Source organism: Lissotriton vulgaris, chromosome 12 (assembly GCF_964263255.1).
Source record: "Lissotriton vulgaris chromosome 12, aLisVul1.2, whole genome shotgun sequence".
Taxonomy (NCBI): Eukaryota; Metazoa; Chordata; class Amphibia; order Caudata; family Salamandridae; genus Lissotriton; species Lissotriton vulgaris.
This window is the reverse complement of record NC_141700.1, coordinates 783,374,925-783,400,928: the sequence shown is the minus strand read 5'-3', so window position 1 is coordinate 783,400,928 and position 26,004 is coordinate 783,374,925. Positions and strand designations below refer to the sequence as shown.

General features: G+C 43.1%; 2 protein-coding genes across 4 annotated transcripts in view; both read left to right on the top strand.

The window, feature by feature from the left end:
- Nucleotides 1-15,211, top strand: part of LOC147678709 (phospholipid scramblase family member 5-like) — a 106,974-nt gene extending 91,763 nt beyond the window's left edge. For all 3 annotated transcript variants that reach the window (XM_086946161.1, XM_086946160.1, XM_086946162.1), the window contains exons 7-8: nucleotides 11,067-11,228; nucleotides 14,651-15,211. In XM_086946161.1, coding sequence (XP_086802287.1) covers nucleotides 11,067-11,228; nucleotides 14,651-14,689 — 201 coding nt within the window. In that variant the 3' untranslated portion in view covers nucleotides 14,690-15,211. The remainder of the gene's footprint in view (nucleotides 1-11,066; nucleotides 11,229-14,650) is intronic.
- The window catches only part of LOC147678708 (phospholipid scramblase family member 5-like), a 250,081-nt gene that overhangs the window by 91,425 nt on the left and 132,652 nt on the right, over nucleotides 1-26,004 (top strand). The window lies entirely within an intron of this gene.

Below are 26,004 nucleotides of genomic sequence, written 5' to 3'. Positions count from 1 at the left end.
TCCAGCCCGAGGTGCAGCAATCGCATCACGATACCGACTGATACCGTTTAAATACTTGCACCGTATATATTATACTTGCATCAGACTATGGATGATGGGTGCCATCCAGTCCCCTGTATGCTTGAGATGTGGGATAGAAGAGGGGACCTTCATGCATACTGTCTGGGGCGGTACCGCATTGCAACCATTTTGGCGAACGGTAGTGGCTTGCCTGAGCGAGGTGCTGTTGTGGGATCTACCTCTCAAGCCAAAGTTATTGTTACTACATAGCACCAATAGTATTGGGGGGAACCAATACAAACAGCACTTCTTGTTTTTAGCCGTCACCATTGCTAAAAGGGATATCGCCCAGCATTGGAAATGTGTATCTCCTCCAAAGATCGGCAGATGCAAAAATGCCCCCAAAAAGCATAAGAAAATATGGCTGCGGTGGGCGGACAACAGGGGCATAGAATTACCCTAACTCATCGAGTCAGACCCTTGAATGACTATGTCCCCCCTGATGAGATTTGTCTCCATACAACTGAGAGTCTCATTTGATCACTTCCAGCACATATTCAGTGGTTTGAATATAATTTGGTGGGATTTTAAAGGAACTGCGCAATCTATATGGTGTTATGTATATCCATCACAATGTATCCTCCGAGACACGTCCCTGTATATACCATGTAAAATCAATAAAATATATTGTTAAAAAAATCTTAAAACAATGTATATATATATTAAATACAAAATATTTTTCTGAAGTTTAAATTAAAAAAATTATTCTGACCTAATGTAAAATAATTGCATTTTTATTTATGCATTAATAATTATTAAAAGTGAATAATAGAAATAATTAAAAATAAATTAATAATATTTTAATAAATGTAAGTGCTACATTCATTTATACATTCAAAAAAGGTTCCAGAAATATTTTGCAATTAAATTATATTTACTTATATTTTAAATATTTTACTGTATTTTAACTATATTTTTGTCCCTACCACCAGTATTTTCTGTGGGTGGGTGTTGCAGTAACAGTGGCCAGCAATGTGTAGTGCTGGACTTGTGAACTCGAGTAATTACTGTTTTGGGTTCCTTTATGGCTGTAATAACTTCATAAGTGCTGTTTTTGTAATAGTAATGGTATGTTATACAGGTTTGTAGAGTGCCCATCACCAGGGAGGGTGCCCTGGTGCTGAGCAGGTGTGAGTCTATCCAAACCTGGGCCTAGTGGGAATACTCGAAAAGCCAGGCCTTCAGCTTCTTGCAGATTTCAAGAATTGAGGCGGAGGCTCTTATTAGTATTGGCACTTTGTTTCACGTTTTTGAAACGATGTAGGAGAAGGCTCGACCGATGGACCTGGTTTTCCATATGTGTGGAATGTTTGCAAGTAGGAGCCCAAACAAGCGGAGGTCTATGGAAGCTTTGTGAAATCAGATGTGATTGTTGAGTAATGCTGGGCCAGTGTTATGTAGTGCCTTGAAAGTGTGGGTGAGAAGTTTCAATTGTGTGCATTTATGTATGAGAACCCAGTGGACCGCTTTCAGATGCGGTGTGATGTGAGTCCGGCATGGAAGGTTGAACAGGATTCTGGGGTGGGTGAGTGCATGCCCTCCCTAAACCCATCTCATTTCTCCCTAATCCTTGTAGTAACTATGCCCCTTTTTCCAGCCACTCTGCTGTCCCTCCCACATTTACTACTAAGTAGTAAACTTACATTTGCGAGGATTTCCCCACAGCAAAAATAGGAGCGTTGGGAGAATTATCCTCATAGATTTGTGAATAGCATTTTGCAGTACTTTAGTTTTACTACAGTAATACAAATTAATGTATTACAAAGTGCAGTTTATGAATATGACCCTATATATATATATATATATATATATATATATATATATATATATATATATATATATATATATATTACCTACTGGCTATCGCCAGTAGGTATATATAGTTAGGATTAATTCCCTATGGGATTTTTGAAAATTCTATGTCTAATAACTTTGGCGTTTGAGGACGGAATCGGCTGAAATTTTCAGGAAAATGGCACATTTTGTTTCTGAGCAGCCCCTGAAAATTTGGTGGGGTTTCGTCAAGGGGGGGCTGAGAAAAAAGGGGGGTCCCAAAACGCGTTTTTCCCATTCATTTTTCCATAGGGCGGTTGGACTCACTTTTAGCTCGAACGGCTGAATGGATTTGCACGAAACTTGGCAAAATTGTAGGGACTGTTAGCCCGATGTGCCTTTGCTAGGTCTCAATATATGTGCTCCAGTAGTTTTTGAGAAATTAACGTTCAAAACAAGATACATATCTGTAACAGCGCTCCAGGCAGCGATCCGGTCCGCTTACTTTTCGCGAAACGGAACTTTGCGCGCAGAAAGCTGATTGGCTCTCCGGTGTCTGTCAACATTCTAAACAGTCCGGAGCGGCCGCCATCTTATCTCTCGGTAGGATCGAGAGAGAAGAAGAGGTGAAAAACGAAGGGGGAATTTATTGAAAGGGGGCAAGGTATACCCCTCTTGACCCCCTAGGAATGTTGTTGGGGTTATTAAAGGGTCCCGTGGGGAAAATAAAAAAAAATGATTTTTCACGGTAGAAGCGCTTCACGGGCCGCGAACTGGGCCGCAAACTGGTAGCGAAAGGGGAATTCGCCATTTTGTGCTTCGTTTTAATTGTTTAGAGACAAAAATTATCGCCGCACATCGGCCACAATGCATGAATATCGCTGAAAAGTCAGCGATATTCATGCATTATCCAGCAAATGCTCTTAGCCATGTTATCCACCTTCCATTGGATAACATGGCTAAAAACTGCTCTGTGCATGAGCTTTTTTTTTTTTTTTTTGCTGCGTGACGTTTGTTAACGTTCGATTCGATGGAAATCAGGAAGTGTTGACCACCATTTTGTCACTGCGAGTAAATATTTTGTTATAAATGAATCCTTATTGATAAACATTGTCTGCGCCATCTTGCGTTTTTGTCCAATGCCACAATTTTGTCGTGCACGGCAGCCATTTTAGATGCCTTGACCAGGGCCACTCTCTGCACGCCGCTGATCCTCAGCATGGCTCCCCACCCTCGCAAGCATCTCCCCCACGCACTGGTCACCCCCGCTCTCTCTCTCATGCTTGGGACATATACTTCCCCCCATCTGCGCTGCTCTTCTCTGAGAATCCCACCCTGTGCCCGCCCGACACCTCCCTTTCACCCTATTCACTACCGCACCCTCTGACACTCCTCTTCCTCTGTGTCCGATTGTCCAGGCCGGACCTAGGCTATCACCTAGCCCTGCGGATGTAGTTTATGGCCCCAGCTGTAGAGTATGCAGACATGCCAACCCTCCCGATTCAGGCGTGAGACTACTGATTTCAGTGCTAGTCTTTCGCTTCCCGATTCCTGCAAGGAAAAACCCGGGGGCATATTACCAACAACTAGCGGTAATTTTTGTCTCTAACTTGTTTAGAGACAAAAATTATCGCCGCACTTCGGCGAATTTTATCGCACATAAACCTTGCTATTAGCAAGGTTTATCGCAAATGCGATAAAAAACGGCTGCAATGCATGAATATCGTTGAAAAGTCAGCGATATTCATGCATTATCCAGCAAATGCTTTTAGCCATGTTATCCACTTCCCATTGGATAACATGGCTAAAACTGCTCAGGGCAGGTGTTAGGTTTTGGAGATATTCGCGCTTAGCGCGAATATCTCCAAAAGTTGGTAATAGGAGATAGCGATGGTTAGGGACTGTTTCCAGTCGCTAAAATCTTGGCACGCCCACTTTGCATGTCATTAGTGATAAATATCACTGATATGCAAAGCGGGGCCCAAGATGGTCGCTATCTCCTTTTAGCTGTCACTAACTGGTGTTAGCGACAGCTTGGTAATAGGGAGATAATTTTATCTCTTTTTTTTTGGGCTTTTAAAGCCAAAAAAGCGGAAATAAACCCCCTTGATAATATGCCCCATGATTTCTCGGGGGTTTCAGCTGACAGGGCTTGGTATTGTGTTACGTGCTAATTCTTCCAGGAAACGTCAGAGGGTCGATGCAGGGGTTCTAGAAGGGGTGATAAACCATTTAAGCCTCATGAACAAGCGCATGGTCTTTTAAAGATTTGTGAAGTACTCGGGGCGGCGGTGTGTGTGCGTGCCCTCTTTCAGGAGCGGGCGGGGGGGCACTGCCAGCAATTTGCAGGCCAGGCAGTGTTCAACACGTGCATCACCCTTTCTCTGCCTGCTATTGCGCTCCATGCTTCGGAAAGGTAAGAAAAAGAACGTGCATTTGAGTTTGAAATGTCCGATCTTGTAGCAGTACACTTGCAAAGCCCACACATGACAATAACCCGATTCAAGGCCCCATTCACCCGATTTTTTAAACATATATAGCACTCCAACAAAGTTAGATTTTAAAACTTTATTAACATTTAAATATAACGAACGCAACAAAAACTGTAAATATATTTAACCATTTTTTGAAATTAACCAGAACTATAACGATAACAACAACAACAACAATAATATAACTTTTATGCCTAAATTACGCAAACATTTAGCTAATCTGCTAAAGGGGGGAGTCGCCATTTCTTTACAATATTCAATAATGAAAAATCCACATCAATAGGGTTGCCCGTTTTCTCGATGCAGCACTATAGTGCAACATACACAGCACCTGGGGTGTCAAGAGTGAACAGGTCTTTCTTTGTTCCTTAAGATGTTATCTGTGTCAACCTCTTCCGAGAATGCTGATGCGTTAGGATTTCCTTGTGTTTCTTAATAGCATTGGTGTCTGTACACTTCTTTGTCAATTCTGTCAAGATGATAACTGCTTCATAAACAGACGATATCTTTGTTTAGTCATTAGTGTTAAGTGTGTCTGAAACTACAGTGCCCTTCTGTTTTTTTTTCTTCAGGCTCTACAGAGTTTTGTGTGTTGTTCTTTTCAGCGACAATTATTCCAGAGGTTTCAGGTTCACTTGTTTTGTTCTGCAGTGAGTTAACAGCTTTAGAGAGTTCATGTTTATTTGCTATGTCCTGCTGTTCGTCAACTGCTTCAGAGACGTCAGCCTCATTTGTTATGTTTCAGTAGATCCTGGACCTGCCCGGCCGCGCCCAAAATGGCGCCGGTGTAAATGGGACTCGTAACTGCTTGTTGTGTACTGGTTGCCCAACCTTGATATCACGAGATACATATGCAGTTTTGAAGCACATGGCGGAGGCTTGTCTGCTGTAGTGGGGCGCCCCTTTATCGTTTCAGTCGCCATTCCGCCCGCTTTTGCTACACTGTGCCTTTTCCGCCATTCAGCTGTTTAGCGCCCGCTCTTACGGCTACAGCGTCTCGCTCACCATGTAGTTGATTTGCTCCCACTCTTGCGGTGCAGCGATAGGCGGCTTCCACAGGACTCTTAAAATGGCGGTCGGCTCTTCGGATTTGGACCTGGTCCAGTAAAATGGCCCTGGGACACCTTGGAACTCGGACGCTTGTCTGCCAGGGCTTGGGTTCCATTCTCGAAAGCGTCCCCTCAGCCTTGAAGATTGTACAAAAGTCTTGGGGGCCGTCGACTCCCGCAGGCTTCCGGTGGGGAGCGGCTGCCATGATTGCTTGCGGAATGGCCACGACGGAGCTACGAGATGGTGGTGCTCTCATGGTGACGCCAGCTTCAGTCTGAAACATCCAGAAACAATGTGGGGCTTTCATCGTTTGGGAAAAAAAATGTTTTAATCCAATGAAAAGTGTTATTTTTAGGTCACATGACCTAGTCTTACATAATTAGGAAAAGAAAAGTAAAATGAACCAATGAAAAGTTTTATTAACAAGTCACATGACCTGTTATGCTTACGTTACGCGCTGCGCGGCGCGCTCTGGATCGTTTCCGGGAAGCTGCGCCTTGCGCAGCGGAGCACTTCCGGGTGCGCTAACGCGTCGCGTCATATGACGCATTACGCGACAATGCAGGTCCAGAATATAGTCAAAATGTCTCCACCAACCAGCGGTCGGAATACAACCGCTTTCAGCAGTCCAAAAAGTTCGGTTAAATCTTAAGAGCGGGAGCAACTCAACTACATGGTGAGCGAGACGTTGTAGTCGCAAGAGCGGGCGGTAAACAGCTGAATGGCGGAAGAGGCACAGAGTACCAAAAGCGGGCGGAATGGCAACTAAAACGGTAAAGGGGCGTCCCACGACAGCGTGTCTTCAGGTCAAACGGATTGTGGGACAAGGTCCAGAATGGAAGATTCTTCAAAAGGGAAAAAATTCCGCCGGACCCCGGGAGCCGGCCGCCTATGCCGGGGGCGATCTCAGGCCTCACCAGGGCAACACGACTTGGGGAGGGGGCAGGAGCTAAGCGCCCCCTCTCAGTCCGCGCCATCTCACCGCCCCTCGGGGGCCTCCGTCAAGCTGTTTAGGGAGGCACCGTATCACATTGTTTTCTAATGCAGTCAGGTCCACAAATGGACTCCACTTACTTTGAATAGTGAAGCTGCAGCAGGTGCAAATAAGGTTTAAACAGTGTTACAAGAGCTGCTTAGAACTCTGAAGTATGGCACTCAACAACCAGGACTTATGCCATTTATGTAAGGCAGTGACATGGAAGCAACTCAGGGACAAAAAGCATGAACGAACATTCACGTATGAAAATCTTATTTGGAGAAGGGGTAGAATCCAAACGCCCCCTGCCAGTTCGCGCCACTACACCGTATGTGGAAAATCTGAAGCCATCATTCTACAAACTCTCAACGCTTGTTATCAGTGCATGAGTTTCATGCTCGATCGATTGAGCTAGCCGGATCGGGCAATAAAAAGTATAAAATAGTTATGTAAATAGTTATTTAATAAAATGTTTTACTCTGTTTCTTTGCTGGTGTGTTGTGTATATTTATAATATTTGCATAGGGTTTGTCGTTATTTTGGGCGGTGTGGGTGGCGGAGTCGAGCTGTTTTGCAGCCCTCATGGTGTGGAGCTCAGTTCATTTCACTATTTTCGTATTTCTCATGAAGGGTTATTCCTAATGTTTGTATTTTACCGAGGTCAAAAAGAGATCGAATTAGTGGTCTACTGATTTTGCTCGATTACTTTTATTTTTTTACACGATTTTTCACTATCTGCAAAGACTAAACAGAGTATTGCGACTTTGTGCTTGTTTGTAAATAGAGAATGATCCAAAGAGAACCAATTGTAAAACAGTAAATGCTTGGATAATAATCAATCAAATGGAGAGACAAGCAGGTACGACGGATTACAACAGGGGTAAAGGTCTGCGTTAACTACCGTTCACTATCTGCAAAGAGAGAGTACTACTAAGAGAAAAGAGGGGAGTGGGGGGGGGGGCAGCGTTCAAAGCACATCAGCGTGCATAAACACGAAAACGTTTTTACCTATCACGTACTTGACATTTGACAGCTTTTGATATTTGCTATTAAAAAACCATTGAAATTCACAGAAAAAACCATAGGTTATAGTCCATATATAGTTAGGAATTTGCATTTACAAAACCTTGAAAATTCAATGAAAAAACCATTGGTTTTAGGCCATATATAGTTAGGGATTTGCATTTAGAAAACCTTATTTTACTCGCATAAAACCATTGAAATTCCATATATAGTTATAAGCGCTAACTATATATCGCGCACCCGCAATCCACTGCTGATGATGTCACATATTACATCATTCATGACATGGTTAGTGACATCACTGATGACATCACTGATGACATCTCAAATGACATCACTGATGACATCACTGATAACATCTCATTTGACATGACTGATCACATCACTGATGATATCATTCATGTGATAATACCATGAACCTCTTCAGACTCTAATATAACCTTAGATACAATCAGTGTAAACAGACAGTCACTCATCCATGGAGTTACTCACACACCTAGTCAGTTATGCCAAAAATCAATCACACCTCCATTTTCTCAACTATACAGTTATACACACCTTACTTATTCAAACATATACTAACACATATTTACTTTACTCTCTTATACAATCTCTGATACATGTTCACAATGATCCATACAGCCACTCACACATTCACTGGCTCTTATTCACAGTTATTTATAGATGTCAACTCTCACATGTACTGTGTTTTACATATGTACTTAATTTGACATGTAGCACTGAGATATCCATTTACTCACTAATACACTCATGCACAGTCAACCGCCCATACAGTTGTTTCCACATGCACTTTTGAATCTATACATATAGTGAATCAACTACTCACACATCTATGTACAGAGTCACACACCTCCCAGCCACCCATACACACACACTCAGTTTCCCATACAAATACTTGGACAACCAATCAATAACCCATACAGTTACTCATATAGCTACTGATCAACATATGCAGCAGTTTGTAGAACAACAGATATAATGATGCACAAATTAAAACAGTTTAGTCACTAACCCATGCACTCAGTGAGACACATTTAATCACTCACTCAATCAGTCAGTCATGCACCTAGTAAATCCTTCATCCAGACACTTATACATCCACTCATTCTTCAATATGTAAAACATATTTTAACTTTACAGAAACATGCAGTCACTGGATGTTGTCATCAGTGATGTCATCAGTGATGTCATTTGAGATGTCATCAGTGATGTCATTTGAGATGTCATCAGTGATGTCATCAGTGATGTCACTAACCATGTCATGAATGATGTAATATGTGACATCATCAGCAGTGGATTGCGGGTGCGCGATATATAGTTAGCGCTTATAACTATATATGGAATTTCAATGGTTTTATGCGAGTAAAATAAGGTTTTCTAAATGCAAATCCCTAACTATATATGGCCTAAAACCAATGGTTTTTTCATTGAATTTTCAAGGTTTTGTAAATGCAAATTCCTAACTATATATGGACTATAACCTATGGTTTTTTCTGTGAATATATATATATATATATATATATATATATATATATATATATATATATATATATATAATTCTAGATGGCAGCATACTTCTAAAATTTCCTATGTGTACTCATGGCGGAAAATTCACCCATGAAAGGAAATTCAAAGAATTCTTTTTATAACCATATGCTTTACATATTCCGATAGATAATTCATATTACCTCCAATCCTTTAGCAAGCCAGTTGTAACCCTCATTTGCAATGAAAGAGAGCGTGATTCTGCACATTAGTATCAATAAATCTTTTTTTTCCCAATATGCATAGTTACTGAACACATAGAGCCCAAGTGGGCCTGTCACAAAAAGCAGTCTGCTGAATCCTCTAAAGTGCATAATAAGTGATGTGCAAAATTACTATAAAGTGAAGAAATATATAAAACAGTACAGATTCCTGATATTTACAAGAATGTCTAAAAGTGCAAAGAATTTATCCAAAAGAGCCATCACATAACTTTAAAAATTATTAGCTAAAACCAGTTCATTATTTACAATATCCGGACAGGTCAACACAGCAATCCTGAGAATCATTAATGCAGGTGTATAGATCTTCCCTATCATTTAATCCATTTGGATTCTTTGTATTAAGCTCCAGTATGTACCTGGTTTCAAGGAGACGGAGTTTGGCCTCACGGTCACCTCTCCTCCTTGATACCTCCACTGCATCTATGATAAAATACTGGAGCTGATCAGGAATGCCAAGATGTTTAGCTTTAAAATGCCTGGCAACCGGATAATTTGGGTTGTGTCCCGAAATCGCACGTATGTGTTCGAGTATCCGTTTGTGAGCGGGCAGCCTAGTGCTGCCCACATATTGGAGCCCACACGGACACTCCAACACATAGATGGCATATTCCGTTTTGCAGGTCAGCCACTTGGTGATAGCAATAGGTTCCTGTCGAAAAGGGCTTGTGTAATGTGTCCTATTGCTGCCGTAACGGCAGGCTTTACACTGGGGACAGGTCTTAAAGCCCTTTTTAAGTGACAACCAAGTACTTGAAAGTTTTGGTTCAATAGTGTTACTGACCAAAGCCTTAGACATGGAGGGAGATTTACGGAAAGTGAGCAAGGGCTTATTGCTCACTCTGTGACCGATGACAGGGTCACTTTGTACAAGATTCCAGTTTTTATATATGATCTTTCTTAGATCTCCATGCTGGCGATTATAGGTCCGTATAACCCGGGAAGAGATTTCTTGGGTCCCAACCCGCTGTTGGTCAACCTTTGTACTAGCCCTGTCCCTAGGAACTAGAGCCTCTTGCCTGCTGATAGATTTAGACCGTTGGATAGCTTGCACCAAGCTGGTATTGGAGTATCCCCTGGCCAGGAAGCGCAATCTGCAAGCCTCCTGCGCGGCTGCGCATTCGGCTTCCGTACTGCAGATTCTTCTGATCCGAAGCATTTCCCCGAAGGGAATGCTCCGGATTAGATGAGCCGGATGGTAACTGCTGGCATGTAATATTGTATTACCAGCGCTTGGCTTCCTATACAACCTGGTTGTCAAACTGTTATTTTCACTAAATACCTCCACATCCAGAAAACATATAGACCTTGGACTAATATTGGAAGTAAAATTTAAATTGATGTTGTTCTTATTGATTACTTCTACAAAGGCCTTCGCACTTTCAATAGTTCCCCTCCAGATAAGAAATACATCATCAATATATCTCAGGTACAGCAAAATATTGTTAGAAATAAATTCTTGGTGTTGGCCAAAAAGGACCTGCTCCTCCCACAGCCTGACGTGTAAACACACGTATCTGGGGGAGAAGCAGGCCCCCATCGCCACATCTCTGACCTGCTGATAGATGGCCCCATTGAAAATGAAGACATTTTGCTCCAGGCACATCTATATATATATGTGTGTGTGCATACAATGAGAGGCAGCCCTCTATCACACTAGTTTGAGACAATATATGGAACAACGCTGTGTGAGGTGAGCTTAGAGAAGGTTGGGTTTCTATATGTATACAGAATGCCTGGGACGACAGAGCACCCACACCACACACTTATGTGTCTCATTGTCTAATCAAAGTGTGATCACAGCATGCTGCAGGAAGAATACATGTTGCTGGGGTTGATTTTGCCATAAGTATATGAGAGTCAAATATGAAAAGCACCAGTGCTAAAATTCCTGTCTTTGAATAGGTGAAAACCAGTAACGAATCACACACCATTGGCCGGATCACAAAAGTATGGAGAGGGTTTCGCAAGGAGATGTTCAGTTCCAATGACCACTACTCAGTCCAGTTCCCCATCGACCTGGACTCCAAGGTCAAGGCACTGCTGTTGTCGACAGGAATCTTCATCGTGAGTATAGTTATCCATAAACCTTAATCTTCCCATTGAAAGGAACCTTCATCCGTCCACCCACAGGCTTTATTTATTCTAATAGGATCGCAGTAGATGACTGCTACCTCTTAGGCACTCTCCTGGCAACTGTGTGTGCACGAATGGCTCCAAGTCATCTAGTTGAAGAAAATGTGCCACTTTAATTAACAAATCTACATCAACTATGCTCACACATCACCCACCAACAATAGTACACATCAGATGCAACTCCAGATGAAGTCATGCACATAACCCTGCTACAAGCCAAAAATGCATTGACACATCATTATAAAGTTATATTTATACATCATCCTAAATCACTTGTACACATTCGACACAAGCTTTTTATGTCTCCAAGCCATATAGCTAGCAAAGCGGTTGCACTTCAACAGCACATCCATGCAAGCTATACTGAAACATCTACAGCCTCTCATCATCTTGCACATCAACCCAATTAAAGATGTTAACTTAAATGTACCACACATCAACCCACCTAAAGATGTTAACCTAAACATACCACACATCAACCCACATAAAGATGTTAACCTAAACGCTCCACACATCAACCCACCTAAAGATGTTTACCTAAACGTACCACCCATCAACCCACATAAAGATGTTAACCTAAACGCACCCCACATCAACCCACATAAAGATGTTAACTTAACTGTACCACACATTAACCCACCTAAAGATGTTAACTTAAACATACCACACATCACCCCACTTAAAGATGTTAACTTAACCCCTTCGCTGCGCCCGTCGGCCAACAGCCGTCGCGAGCACTACCTCCGTAGTGCTGCACACATCTGTTGGCCGACGCGGCCCTGCCCACCTAATCAAACCGCCGCACCACAGCGGAATTCGTGCCACGGTTAAGTGGTTAAAAATACCACACATCAACTCACCTAAAGAGGATTACGTAAACATACCAAACATCAACCCACCTAAAGATGTTAACTTAAGCATACTTCACATTAACCCATCTAAAGATGATAACATAAACATACCACACATCAACCCACCTAAGATGTTAACTTAACTGTACCACACAATACCCCTCTAAAGATGTTAACTTAAACATACCACACATTAACCCTTTTAAAGATGTTAACTTAAACATTCCACACAACTCACTTAAATATGTTAACTTTAATATACCATACATAAACCCACATAGAGTTGTTATCTTAGAAGTACCACACATAAACCCACCTAAAGATGTTAACTTAAATGTACCACTCATCAACTAACCCAAAGATGTTAACTTAAATATATCACACATCAACCCACATAAAGATGTTACATTAAAAGTACCACACATGAACTAACCCAAAGATGTTAACTTAAATGTACCACACATAAACCCACCGAAGGATGTTAACTTAAACGTACCACTTATCAACCCAACTAAAGGTGTTAACTTAAACACACCACTCATCAACCCACATAAAGATGTTAACGTAAACGTACCACGTATCTACACACACTTCAAATAGTATGAAGGCCACACAATGAACTATGAAGCCTCGAAACATAACAACCCCCTGAAGCTGAATAATGGACAGCTGTACAACCAGCCGAACGAAACAAAATGCAATGTCCTTTGGCACCAACATCCATTCATATAACGTGGCACACAGGTCCATATCAGGATCTAACCAGCCTCTTCCTTTATAGTTTATCACTGAACAGTAATTTACTCAATTCTGCGTTCACCTTCGATTGCCCAGTATACTCCACCTGGAAACAACATGAAACACAACCAGATACAATGTCAACAGATCAGTTTGACTCCAGATAACAAGAATGACAGGTCTGCAAAGGGAGCCAACGTCATCAGAGGTCTTGGCAGCCAAGTGTTGCTACCAGGTGGAGGAAACACACCGTACAAATGCACAGCACATATCATACCTTTGCCCAGTTCTCAAAGTCCAGGCTTGTGGTTTGCATAGGTCCTGAGAAAGGGGGATTGTTTGCAGCAATGTCCTAGATTTAAAATGCCAGGCACAAGATGTTATATCCTTTACTCACTGTAAAGGCTATCATTGCAGATGCCATGGTGTGTACAATGCAGAGTTTCAGAAGTGTACATCTGGTACTGTAGGTGGTCCTTATGGGGGAGTGTAGCTCTTGACTTCCACGGCGATGTGTCAAGAAGGGGGTACAAACACATCTAACACGAATAACTTAGTATTACATATTTATCCTATTTATTTATTTCTGTTTACTAACTCTCCAAACTCAGGCGTCTCTCCTGGGCCATGAGAGAGACGCCTGAGTTTGGAGAGTTAGGAAACAGAAATTGCAGTGCAAGACTAAAGCACACTTGCAAAACAGATTTAAATTTGATGATGAAAGGCCTCCTTTCCAAATTTTAGCTCCTACGGTCACATACAATACAATAATGCACCTTTCTGCAGGGAATTGGTCGACTTGAGCAACCTCCTTGAGGTCCGCTTCACACTGACCCAGTGATGTACACATGATTGCACAGTGCTTATATATCCTGTATCCAAATTAGCATGTATGAATACTTATTTTGAAAACTGTACGAAGACTGATGTTTACAGATTCTCTTGATTGGTGAACTAATTGCCCAAATCAGTTGATGTCTGATATATTTTGAGTCCTGATGATGGTCCCATTTTAAATAATTTAAGTCCAGGGGTCGAAACGTCAGCAAAAACATTATATGTGGACTGTTTTTCAAGGAACTGATGGTGGCTATCAACACTCACCTAGCGGGGGTTGATCTCTAACACTCTATCCGTATCAGCCGCATGTCTATATTTCTGTACAAAGCGCGTATGCACTTTCTGCTCTTATAGTCACTTTCACCGCGCCGTTACCCCCTTTTTTAGAGCAGCTTGTGTTCGATAGAGCAAATCTAAGTTTTACTTCTCACTGTAAACAAACAAATTAAAAGTTGCTAAAATGAAATAAAAAGATAAATATGTAATGCTGAGTTATTTGTGTTAGATGTGTTTGTACCCCCTTCTTGGTACTTTGCTGTGGAAGACACTTCCCCCATAGGGACAACATTGTTGCTAAACATTATCCGGCTCACGTCCCTGGTTACTCAGTTGCCCCATTTGTTTCAGAGGTCAGCTAGTACTGTAGAGCCTTCACAGTGGGAGTGCAGGTTTACAGTCTACACATTCTCAGAAGAGGGATGTGTGACAAGTTTAACACCAGGTGGGATGTTGGGTACCAGTTACAGGGGATGTGAAATGTGATGTCTAGCTTCTGATGGAGAGGGGAAACAGAAACCATAGAAAACTGGTGATCCCACGTAGGCTGAAAATGTTGGGGCTATAACTGGGTGATTGTATGAAGGTAAAGTAGATTGCACATCTGTTGTGGAAATATTCACCGGCCCTGTTTCTTCTCCCACCCAGGATCACTTATATTATGAACAGAGAAAAAGAAATCAGTGACATCAACCCTCCAAAGACTGCAGCAACTCTGTCCATGGACCCTCCCCTACAGAAGAGGAAGATAAGAAGCCCCCTTATAGTCCTGTGGGTGATGACACCCCCCTGCACTTCACTTGCCTGACACTTTATCACACCTGTTTGTGCCTGCACCACAAGCGCACTTCGGGCCCTGCTACGGCAGTGCTGGACACATGTCAAGGGAACAGCTACGGAGTGGGGTAGAGGCCTCTACATCTACAGACCTCTTCTTCCAGGAAAGCTGGGATCTCATATGTAACTCTAACATTACTAGAATTGGACAAATGCCCCCTCATTCGGTGTCTTTGGGGTTCAATCAAAGGAAGGATAAAGTCTTTATCACAACACTGAACAATTTATTTCAAAACAGTCAAGTCTTGCATTTACCAATACAGATATGTTTTTTTAGCAAGCAGTGAAGCAGTGTGTGTGTGTTTTGTGAAGAGGCATCCTTTAGATCTGTATCATTTTTTGTTCTGTGTATGTCAAGGAAGCTTGGACTGCTAATGCACATGTAGCCATTTCTGGGCCTGCACTGCTGATATCTGTTCTGTCTGCTCTGTTTTGAAGGGGCTATGCGCTGCCTCCATTGTTCCTGTACCTGTTCTTTGGGTTATGAAATCTTGCACTGCTGCTTAACCCCTTCGATGCTTGTGACAAGGTCAGCTCGTCATGGGTGTTACCTGCGCTGTGCTTATGACGAGTTGACCTTGTCACAAACAATGGGAAAATTCAAAGCTCAGCACAGGAGGAAAATATCACTAGCACCCAAGGTGCTAAAGAAGCTATGAACTGTTGCCATTGTTTCTGCACCTGTTCTTTGTGCTCAGAAAGCTGGCCCTGCTGCTGGTGTCCCCAGTTCTCTACCTGTTCTCCCTCTCAAGAGATAGCTCAGTGCTGCTGCTTCCTGCTGTCTTGTAACTGTTCTTCTTAGGGAAGCCTCAGCAAGGACTTAGCACACACCCCTGCAGCCCCTGAGGTGTTAGTGGGGTGTTGGGGTGAGATTCAGCCACAGTGTTCTCGGAGCTCCAAATGGAAAATAGGAAGCCTTGTAAATGAATATAAAATAATTATAAATAATGTTGAAGGGGATAAGAAGGGTGGCCCCTTCATGGTGAGATAAAACTCTCAGGGGACAGTATGTTTTCCCTGAAAGGTAAATCCCTCTGGTGTGGGGCCCCTCGAAGGTTGAATTCCGACTAGTGCACAGGGCTGGGGACACTCGGTGCCAGTTGGGCCTTCCACGCCTTTCTCTCCTCCAGCTTCTGTCCTGACCCTGCATCTAGCACCATAACCTACGTTGTCCCCGGGCACCTATGCCGACTCCATCAAGAATGGAGAAGGATATCCCAATAGATCTCTCCTTCGCCGGTTCGACCTTGACCGAAGTTACCACTTTCCCCACTTGATTTACCACCTACACCAGGGAGACAACACTATTTGCATTTTGTTTTTGTACCAAACTCTGATAAGGACTGTGACACTGGTGATGAGTCTATTCAGCCCTATCAAGATGATAATTGGTATGAGGAACTGCAGGAGGCTAGCGGTTGCGATAAACAAGTCTCTCTGGAAACGGGTCTCTTCTCACACCTCTCCACCACCCCCCTCCCCCCCCCCACCCCCCCCCCCGGGTGGCAAGAAAGGAATCCACTTCCTATACCATAGGGATGTCTAGGGCAGCCAAAGTACTTGACCTCAAGCTCCCCATGTTGAAGCTTTTTACCAGTGTTTAGACAGAGGTCCTTCAACTGGGTCTTTTCTATTTAGAGTCCCTTCTTTCATTTAACAAAACTATGATGGATGCCTTAATAGTGGCTTGGACCAAGACTTGTTTTAGATCCCTAGTCTATCAGAAAATTGCCAGGAGCCATTGCCCTGTTCCAGATGACCCTGGTTTTCTTTCACAACACCTTTCACATGAAGCCTCGTGTTACAGGCCTCATTGAGACGCCCTAATCACAATACGTTTCCTACCACTCCCACAACAGAGAATCTAAGCGGGTAGAAATATTTGGCAAATGTGTTTTTTCTTTCACCAGTTTGGCCTTCTGATCTGTTAATGCCAGCTGTTTGTCGGGACGCTATTCCCACCCTCTCTGGGATTTGGTGGCACAAGCCCTCCCTAGTGTGCCCGAAAACATTCGCCCTGTCCTCGCTCAGGCAGTTCAAGGTGGTCACAATGTGACCAAGTTCACGATTCGTTGTGGCTTCTATACCACTGATTCCATAGAGGGGGTCATAAGCACCAGTGTTGACATTCGCAGCCACATGTGGCTGCTTTCAACTAGGTCCTCAGGAGATGTCCAGTCCTCCCTGATGGACATGCCCTTTGATGGAACTGGCCTGTTCGGGGACAAGGCTGTTTCCTCTCTAGCGTGTTTTAAGCAGAGCAGGACTTCCACTCACTTTCTGGGCCTTTCCGTCCCCACTTCTCCAGTCGCAACAGTTCCACCGCTTCTTTCACGGATTTGGGCAAGGTGGCCCATATCGCCAGCCTGCTCTTCCTCTAAAAGAAACCCAGCAGTTTTGTTGTAGTGGTCAAGGTGCTCACCGTCCACTCAGCCAAAGTCAATGGGCCATCCAGTCTAATGCCTCCCCTGTAGACTCACCTGCAAAGCCTCTTTAGAATGCCCTTGCAGGAGCACAGCCGCCCGGTGGGAGGCAGAATCCACGTTTCTACCTGGGATGGCAGACGATAACTTTGGACAGGTGGGTTGTACAGATTGATTGCAGGGGCAGGGTCTTACTCTTCAACTCTTCATTTTGTATCCATTGCACTTTCCACTGTCCCCCCAGCAACTGTCAGAGGACTATCTCTCCATTCTGCGGCAGGAAGCTCTTAGGGCTAAAGGAACTATGGAGAGGGTGCCTGCGCCAGAAGTAGGTTGTGGTTGTTATTCTTGCTACTTTTTGTTGCCCCAGAAAGATGGAGGCCGGTTAGACCTGTGCCCTCGCAACACCTTCCTCCAGAAGGAGAAGCTCAAAATGCTCACCCTTGCCCAGGTCTTCTCTATCCTCAACCTCCTCTCACCCACTGGGCCTGCCACAAAGGAATCCTCTCCCTATGCCATGATGATGCACAGGGCGGCTGAAGTACTTCACCTCCAGCTCTCTGCTGTGGAGATCATGACCAATGTTCTGACAGAGGTCCTTCCACTGGAGCAAACCTCTTCAGAGCCCCTTCAACCATTCAACAAAGCTCTAACAAGTACCTTACTCGTGGCTTGGCCCAAGCCCTGCTCTGGCCCCAGAGTTAATCAACAAACTGTCAGGAGCCATCACCCTGTTCTAGGTGGCCCTGGTTTTCTTTGGTAACACCCTTACCATGAAAGCCTAGAGTTACAGGCCTCATCGGACAACCACACACTAGATAAAGTTTATTTTTGGCAGTGCTACTGACCTGGCAAATGCCAGCTGAAGTGAGCAGGGCCTGACTAGCCAACAATAGAAGAGCACACAGTGCGTGGAACGTATGCCTGGCATCTGCGGCTGGAAGTGCAGACAGACCCTGTGTTAGGAAGGTAGGGCTGGCAATCATCATTGTATGCTAATCTTTGATATGTCAGTTGTATCTCATGATGTCATCAGGATCAGAAGCCATGCAGTCATTTCCTTCTGATTGGAATCCGGTTTCATTAATTTCCTGTCATCTAATTGTCCGCCTAAAGATCATGTGATGTCATTTCAGGTGCAGTAGTTGTTGTGTATGAGGGAAGCGTGCATGCCCATTTTCTGTGCTGCACATATTTTGTGGGGAAGGTTTGCACTTCTGCTTTTCATTCAGTATTGACAGTATTTTGTGAGCTGGAGACCTCCCCATCAGACTTCAGTGCTCTTGCTGCTTTGTGAGGGCGGATTCTACAGCTGATTCCCTGCTCTGCCTGTCTGAGTGGGGGCAGCACAGCTCCTTTCCATGCTGTACCTGTTTGAGAGGGGGCCCAGCTTAGCTCCTTTCCATGCTGTACCTGTTTGAGAGGGAGGCCAGGACAGCTCTCTTCCATACTGTATCTGTTGTAGGGGGCAGCACAGCTCCTTTCCTTGCAGTACCTGTTTGAGAGGGGGCAGCACAGCTCCTTTCTATGCTGTACCTGTTTGATAGGGGCCAGCACAGCTCCTTTCTTGCAGTACCTGTTTGAGAGGGAGGCCAGCACAGCTCTCTTCCATGCTGTATCTGCTTTAGGGGGTAGTACAGCTCTTTTCTATGCTGTACCAAATTGAGAGGTTGCCCAGCACAGACCCTTTCCATGCTATACCTGTTTGAGAGGGGCCCCAGCAAAGCTTCTTTCCATGCTGTGCCAGTTTGAGAGGTTGCCCACCACAGCTCCATTCCATGTTGTACCTGTTTGAGAGGGGCTAGCACAGCTCCTTTCCACGCTGTACCTGTTTGAGAGGGAGGCAGCACAGCTCCTTTCTATCCTGCACCTGTTTGAGAGGGCCCAGCACAGCTCCTTCTATGCTGCACCTGTTTGAGAGGGGCTAGCACGGCTCCTTTCCATGCTGTACCTGTTTGAGAGGGGGCAGCACAGCTCCTTTCCATGCTGTACCTGTTTGAGAGGGGGCAGCACAGCTCCTTTCCATGCTGTACCTGTTTGAGAGGGGGCAGCACAGCTCCTTTCCATGCTGTACCTGTTTGAGAGGGATGCCAGCACAGCTCCTTTCCACGCTGTACCTGTTTGAGAGGGGGCAGCACAGCTCTTTTCCATGCTGTACCTGTTTGAGAGGGGGCAGCACAGCTCCTTTCCACGCTGTACCTGTTTGAGAGGGATGCCAGCACAGCTCCTTTCCATGCTGTACCTGTTTGAGAGGGTGCCCAGCACAGCTTCTTTCCATGCTGTACCTGTTTTAGAGGGTGCCCAGCACAGCTTATTTCCATGCTGTACCTGTTTGAGAGGGGGCCCAGCACAGCTCCTTTCCATGCTGTACCTGTTTAAGAGGGTGCAGCACAGCTCCTTTCCATGCTGCTCCTGTTTGAGAGCATGCCCAGCACCTGAAGCACTCTAATATTGTCTGGTCACTAATATGCCTGACACCGTTATTATCTGTTATAGCAACAATCTTGGACTTTTGCTTTTTCAATTCAAGGTAGTTCGCCAGAGATTTTCCTGACTTATTCAGACCACGATATATTTTAGCATTAAACTTAAGCAAACTACTGCAAACGCTATCCCAGGACTGTTTATTATATTGCATTTTAGCTTTATTGAGTTTAGACAAGGTATCTGTATGATTTGAAGAAAAATATTCATGTTCTATGGTCTTAATTTGTCTTGAGCTTAAGAGTAGCATTGAATCTCTAAGTGCCTTCCTCTTTTTATTTGCAACAAAATCTATTATAATCCCCCAGGCAGTTGCCCTAAATGCATCCTAAATAAAATTCATTTGTGAGTTCGAGGGAAGAATATTCTCGAAAACTATTTGTAAGAATAATGTAAATTGCTCTCTATAATGGTTGTTGAGCAGAAGAGCATTATTAATTCTCCATCTGCGTGTAGTGGGTGTAGGAGTAGGTTAGTCAAAATATACTATGACAGGAGCATGACCTGAAAAAGGTATTGAACCTATCTCAGCAAGTGTCAAGAATTGAAGAGTAGATTGTGTAAAAAAAAGTAATCTATTCTAGAGTACGATCTGTGCACAGGAGAAAAAAAGAGAACTCTAAAACATTAGGGTGTGAAGTTCTCCAAACATCTATTGCCTTTTAGAAGATACAAAAGAGCAAAGGTGCACCACATAAAACCAAAGATCTGATATCAATGGTAACAGACGTAAGTTTCTTATAGTTGTGATTTTCTTTATTCCAAAAAACAGGGCAGGTGTACAATCAAAACACGATTGCTTGCAGCCAAAGCGTTTCGTCCTCATGGGACTTCTTCAGGGCTGCCATAAAAACATATAAACATACAATTAAAATCTACATTTAAAAAGAATGATCAAGCAGGAGTGCCAGATTCTTATGTACTTGGCGACATAGAAGTTGTAGTATCTCAGATGACCAAAATGGTCAAATTCATTACGGACCTGTTCAAACCAAATCATTCCTTATTTGACAAACACTTATTCTTTACTTTGAGTGAGAAGACAACAGCATGGAGATACTTATTGAATATCTTTTTTATATATATATTTTCTAGTATCTATTTTGATTTTTTGTGCATGCCTTCAATAAGGAAAGTATATTATGTCCATTTCAGAAAGTGTGCTTGGATGTGGAACAGTACATTTAGAGTAAGATGGAAAGACCCAAGGGAAATTTTTGATAAGATATTGGGGGAGAATTGAGGAAAAGACCTGTAGTAGGAGAGCTATAGGGTACTTTTTGTCATGTCTGAGAGAGATTGCAAATATAACATACCAAGGTTCTTAGAAATTGTGCATGTATGAAGAAGGATTTTCTCAATGAAGGTGCGTGTCCAGACGGTCTTTAGATGCAATATGTTAAGAAGCCTAATAAAGACAAATAATCATAAAGTCTCTCAGAGAGGGAACACTGTAATCACAATATCCCCAAAAAGAGTCTAGTGTAACAATGGAGTGAACACAATAGGGTTTGTTAGAAGGAAAACACTGGAATAACAGTATCCCACAAGGATATGGGCAGCGTTCCAATAAACAATATATATTATTCAAAAAAAGAGAAGTATTTATAACTCTATTTACATGCTCAGTATGTTACAGCCAGGATATATGTGCCAATACTGAAAGAATCAAGATCCAACTTTTATGTGCATATATTGAGGATGCACGTGATTGTTTCACATATATCCAATTGATATGCAGACCTAAATTGTATTGGCATATCTGATATCTTGTCATTATTCACTCTGAAAGTATCAACAATAGAACCGTCTAGATCGGGAAAGATCCAGGATAAAGTGGGTGCCCATTCTGTCAAGGAGATTCTATCTATCTTAATCTCAAGTCTTTATTATACACCATATACTAAGAGTGTAACTCACCAATGGGTCGTATATATATGCAGCATTGGAATCACTGTATGTATTCAAAGTATTTAAAATTCTGCAAGTATTCCTGGAAGAATGAAGATAAGATCTTCAAGTATCTATCTGGATCTATTTATCTTTGAATGGCCATAGAAGACAGAAAATTATCTTACCTTACTAATTCAGGTGTGGCTCTGGAAATATTGGAGGGGGATGAACTGAAGGAAAGATATTCCATCAGGGTAGACTCTAAAAAATATATATATGAGAACCATGTCACTCATAAATACGACAAAGGTAAATATATTACGATATTCATGGTGGGAAATCAAGTGCAATGATCAGATAGTAGGAACCCAATGTTCAGAGCAATCCATATATAGTGTCCCATATTCCTTGTAAATTCGGACCAAGAACTTTATAAGAAGTGTCATTTAAAATGACCGGAGTCTAAAAAGTGTCCATATCCGCTAATTATATATCCTAATACTTCTGTATCCATAAAGAAATCCAAAATGTCTGAGACATGGGTAAGTATTAATAAAGGCACTGTCCCCTCAAGGTTCTTGCAATCCTACAGTAAACTAAAGCGGAATTACTTCATAGGTAAAGATTAACTTAGGCATTCATGCCTCTAACAACATGGGGGCAAGTTCTCAATTAGGACTAAACAACCAAGGTTGTTCTAAGAGTTATCTACACCGAACGGCGTTCCCAATGTGCTTACCTTAATAAAGTCTGTGATGTCTAACATCCTCCTCCCTGATACCACATCGCGTAGCTGAATAAAGGTAGGAGCTGGTCCCATTACAAATTAGATTATCCTGATCAACTTCACAAGAAGAAACTCTGGACTTCGACAGAAGACGGAAGAAATCTCCCTTGTGGGCAAGGGGTGTCCACCCTGCACCTGCAGGCACCATCAGCGAACAGCGGCTTCCCTTTGTTGTCTTCCTGCAAGGATCCAGACTTCAGAGCCCGGCGAGACCCGGATTTCCAGACCTCTCCGACCTCAACCCACATCTGCAGCAGAGCTGAGACCCGTGGGTGCGACGAGACATGTGGGACCGGCCATCTTGAAAGTGTAGCGTTCTAATCTAGGACCCTGATCGATACTGTGAATTTATGCCCCTATTCGGCTATAAATCCATTTATTCCCTATATTGGCATAACCGTTCAAGTGCAATATTCAGAAACTCGTCTCTGGCCTCACACGAACAGAGCCACATTTCAGAATAGCTTTCTCTGCCACTTCCTTTGCAACCAATTAGTGCAATGACATAGCAGAAGTTACTATCTGAGATTCCTAGATTAACACTCCGAGTTCTTCAACAAGATAAAAACTCAGCAAACCTGGAAATCCCCGCTTGCTGTGTTTTGATTAGTAATAGAACTCTAATGAGCACTGATAGACGATCACTTCCTAGTGACATCTTTATTGACGTCTTATGTCCAAAAACTTACGTCAAACAAGGCACCTTTCAGGTATAAATATTACCAACGTTGCCTTAAGCAAACGCTGTGTTGCTGATGTTGCTGCTGTTTACGCTAACACCATCGCTGAAGCTGATGCTGCCAGCTATCTCGCTGCTGCTGAAGAAGCTGCCATGCTGATGATACCCTAGCTGCTATCGCTACTGCTATCGCTGCTAACTAGCGAATGATGGTGTGGTGAACTTAGGAGCTGAACAGCCGTCCCCTGGAAGAGCCCAGCAGATGCAAGCTGCCCGCGGACGCTGCCCGTCCTCCTCCTCCTCGACGCGCTGAGAAGAGACTCTGTCTTTCTCCTGCAGAGAAATCCAGCTCCGGCGTTTCTAGTCTACCCTTGCGGGTGACTGGGATATCGAGTCCTGAGGGAGATACCAGACCTCCGTCATTCTATTCCAGAGGTATGGTGTTGACTAAACCCTTAGAGAGAATTCTTGAAGCAAACCTTGGCAAAACCAACTTAAACTAAAGCTACTTACTTACTCCCCTCCCAAGTATTAGGCTTAGGTCAGGTACACTGGGGTAGGCGTAGTTAGAAGCACCAGTTGAGTATTTTAGCCTAATGTATATATGAATGTATATATGTTTTATTCCTTTTAAACCATTGTATGGCTAAGAAACCATATCAATGCTTTTACAGTATTATTTCGCAATACTTATCTTACTGTACGTACTTTTTATAATAACAAGTCTTGCAATTGTGGCAATTCATTTCTCTTGTACGAGAAGAAAGACTGTTCAATAAATGTTACCTTTTTTTGACAACGCCCGTCTCTCTATTCTCTACATATTGTGAAAGTAAACTGCACAACCACTGACTGAGTAAAATAACTGTCTATTGTTTCACACGACCCTAGAGATTGACTCTTGATCTGAGGAGCAAAGTTGTCATGTTGCACGGTTGTTGGAAAACTGAATCCCTTCTTGTCTGTGCCAGGGAAGCTGATCACTTCCTATTCTGTCAAGAACGTTTCCAGTGACCTCTGAGCTAGTTGGTAACAAACCCAATTAAGTTTAGCATAGTCAGTGGAGGCCTGGAAGATCCGCACTTCTACGTCGATACTACTGTTTATGTTATTCCAATGCGCAGGGCCTATTGGGAAAATAGGAACTACACTACATGGCGCCCAATGTTTGGTAAGGCGATAAACTAACGCAAGACGTTAGAGTAACTCAGTCGTGCATATTTCACACAGACCCCTTTCTCCCGTAAATACTCCAATAGACGTCTGGAGTGGGTGAAAGGTTAAAATCCGCCCGAACTCATTAGGAAGAGATTCCTATGTAAAGCTCTGGTTTATTCAACGTTGAAGGATACAGTGTTCCAAAATATTGTGCACCTAATCTTTGTCTCCTTGGAGACCTACTCTGCAAACCTTGCATTTATACAATGCCAGGAGAAAACGGAATGACTGGGGCCGCAGTAGATGCGACTCAGCAGGGTTCCGACGATACGGTACCGGGTGCAATAATCATCCCGGTACATTTAAGAAAATCTATAACTTTAAAACTTATAGAAAACGGACTGACACCACAAGGTGGTACAGTAATTTTCGTGATAGAGGCACACGAATATCGGCAGACAGAGGTATTCTATTCATGGATAAACTTTCCAGCGGCAAACGCTAGAACAAAAGAGTTTCACTATTACAAAATAGAGAAACCTCCGGAAGAGTACGCTCCTTTCGAGGAGACTGAAATCCCACTAAAATTCCAAGAGCACCTGCTCTGGTTTAATGGCGCCCTAAAACATAATGATCATATTACCAGGCTCGGTCCACTAGGTAGACCAGGAGCAACGTGGCCGGTTCTAGCCAGCTACACACCACATCCGGACATTGAAAAAATGTCAAAAGAAGAGCTATTAGTACAGCTAAAAACATTAATAAAAATACATAGGCAATTAGTGCAATATGTAATGCGGACTGCAACAGTCCAACCAGCTGTTAATGTACCACAGCTGACCCCTCATTAGGGGAACACTAATAAAATCACACCACAGAACATACAGTCATGTCTTGGTAAAACACCCGTAAAACGGGAACAAATCCCTTTCTGGTTAGCACAGAAAATCACTCAAATAGAGGCAGTATTTCCGGATACTACCCCTATTGAGAAACACAGAATCTTGACCATCTGCCTTCCTATGGGAATCGCACCACACATAGAGGACTGCGACACTTGGGGTACAGTCTTTGCTTCCATTTACACAAAAACACACAGTGTTCCGTCTATGGCGGTAATACCAGAAGTGCTAAAACAGATTCAAAATGAATACGGTCCTGAGCCCGCTTTAACTCTTGGTATGAAATTACTGAAAGACTTTAAGCAGGTCTCGGCTATATTACTAGCCAACATTAAAGGAGAAGCAGCATCTGTGGCGATCCGCCAGAAGTTGAAGGAAACAGATATAACAGATCAGCCAGTTGAGCTTGCCAGAATCATAGAAAAGTGCTATGAAGAATTAGGTAGAGACAGCTTGGGTGGAAAACCAGTAAAGCCCCAACTGCTCGAAAATCCTGAAAAATTATTTATTAAAAATAATTCAAATACTCCTAAAAAGAGCTGGGATGGAAATAAAAAATCCACTCCCAAGGAAAACGTTTTCCAGTCCAGAGGAAGGTCTCCTCGACGGAGGGAAAGAACTCCGACTCGAGAAAACCAGTCTCCCCAGAGGGAGCCCTCTGAGAAAAGATACAACCTTAGAAATAGGGATAATTTGAAGAAACCTGATAGATATCAAAGTATTGATACACGTCCCTCTCGATCTTTTTCGCAGAAATCGGAAAGAAGAGGACGGTCAGACCCAGGAGAGCACACCAAGTCCAAAGACAAGGAACCTGCTCAGAGTAAAAAATCTCAATT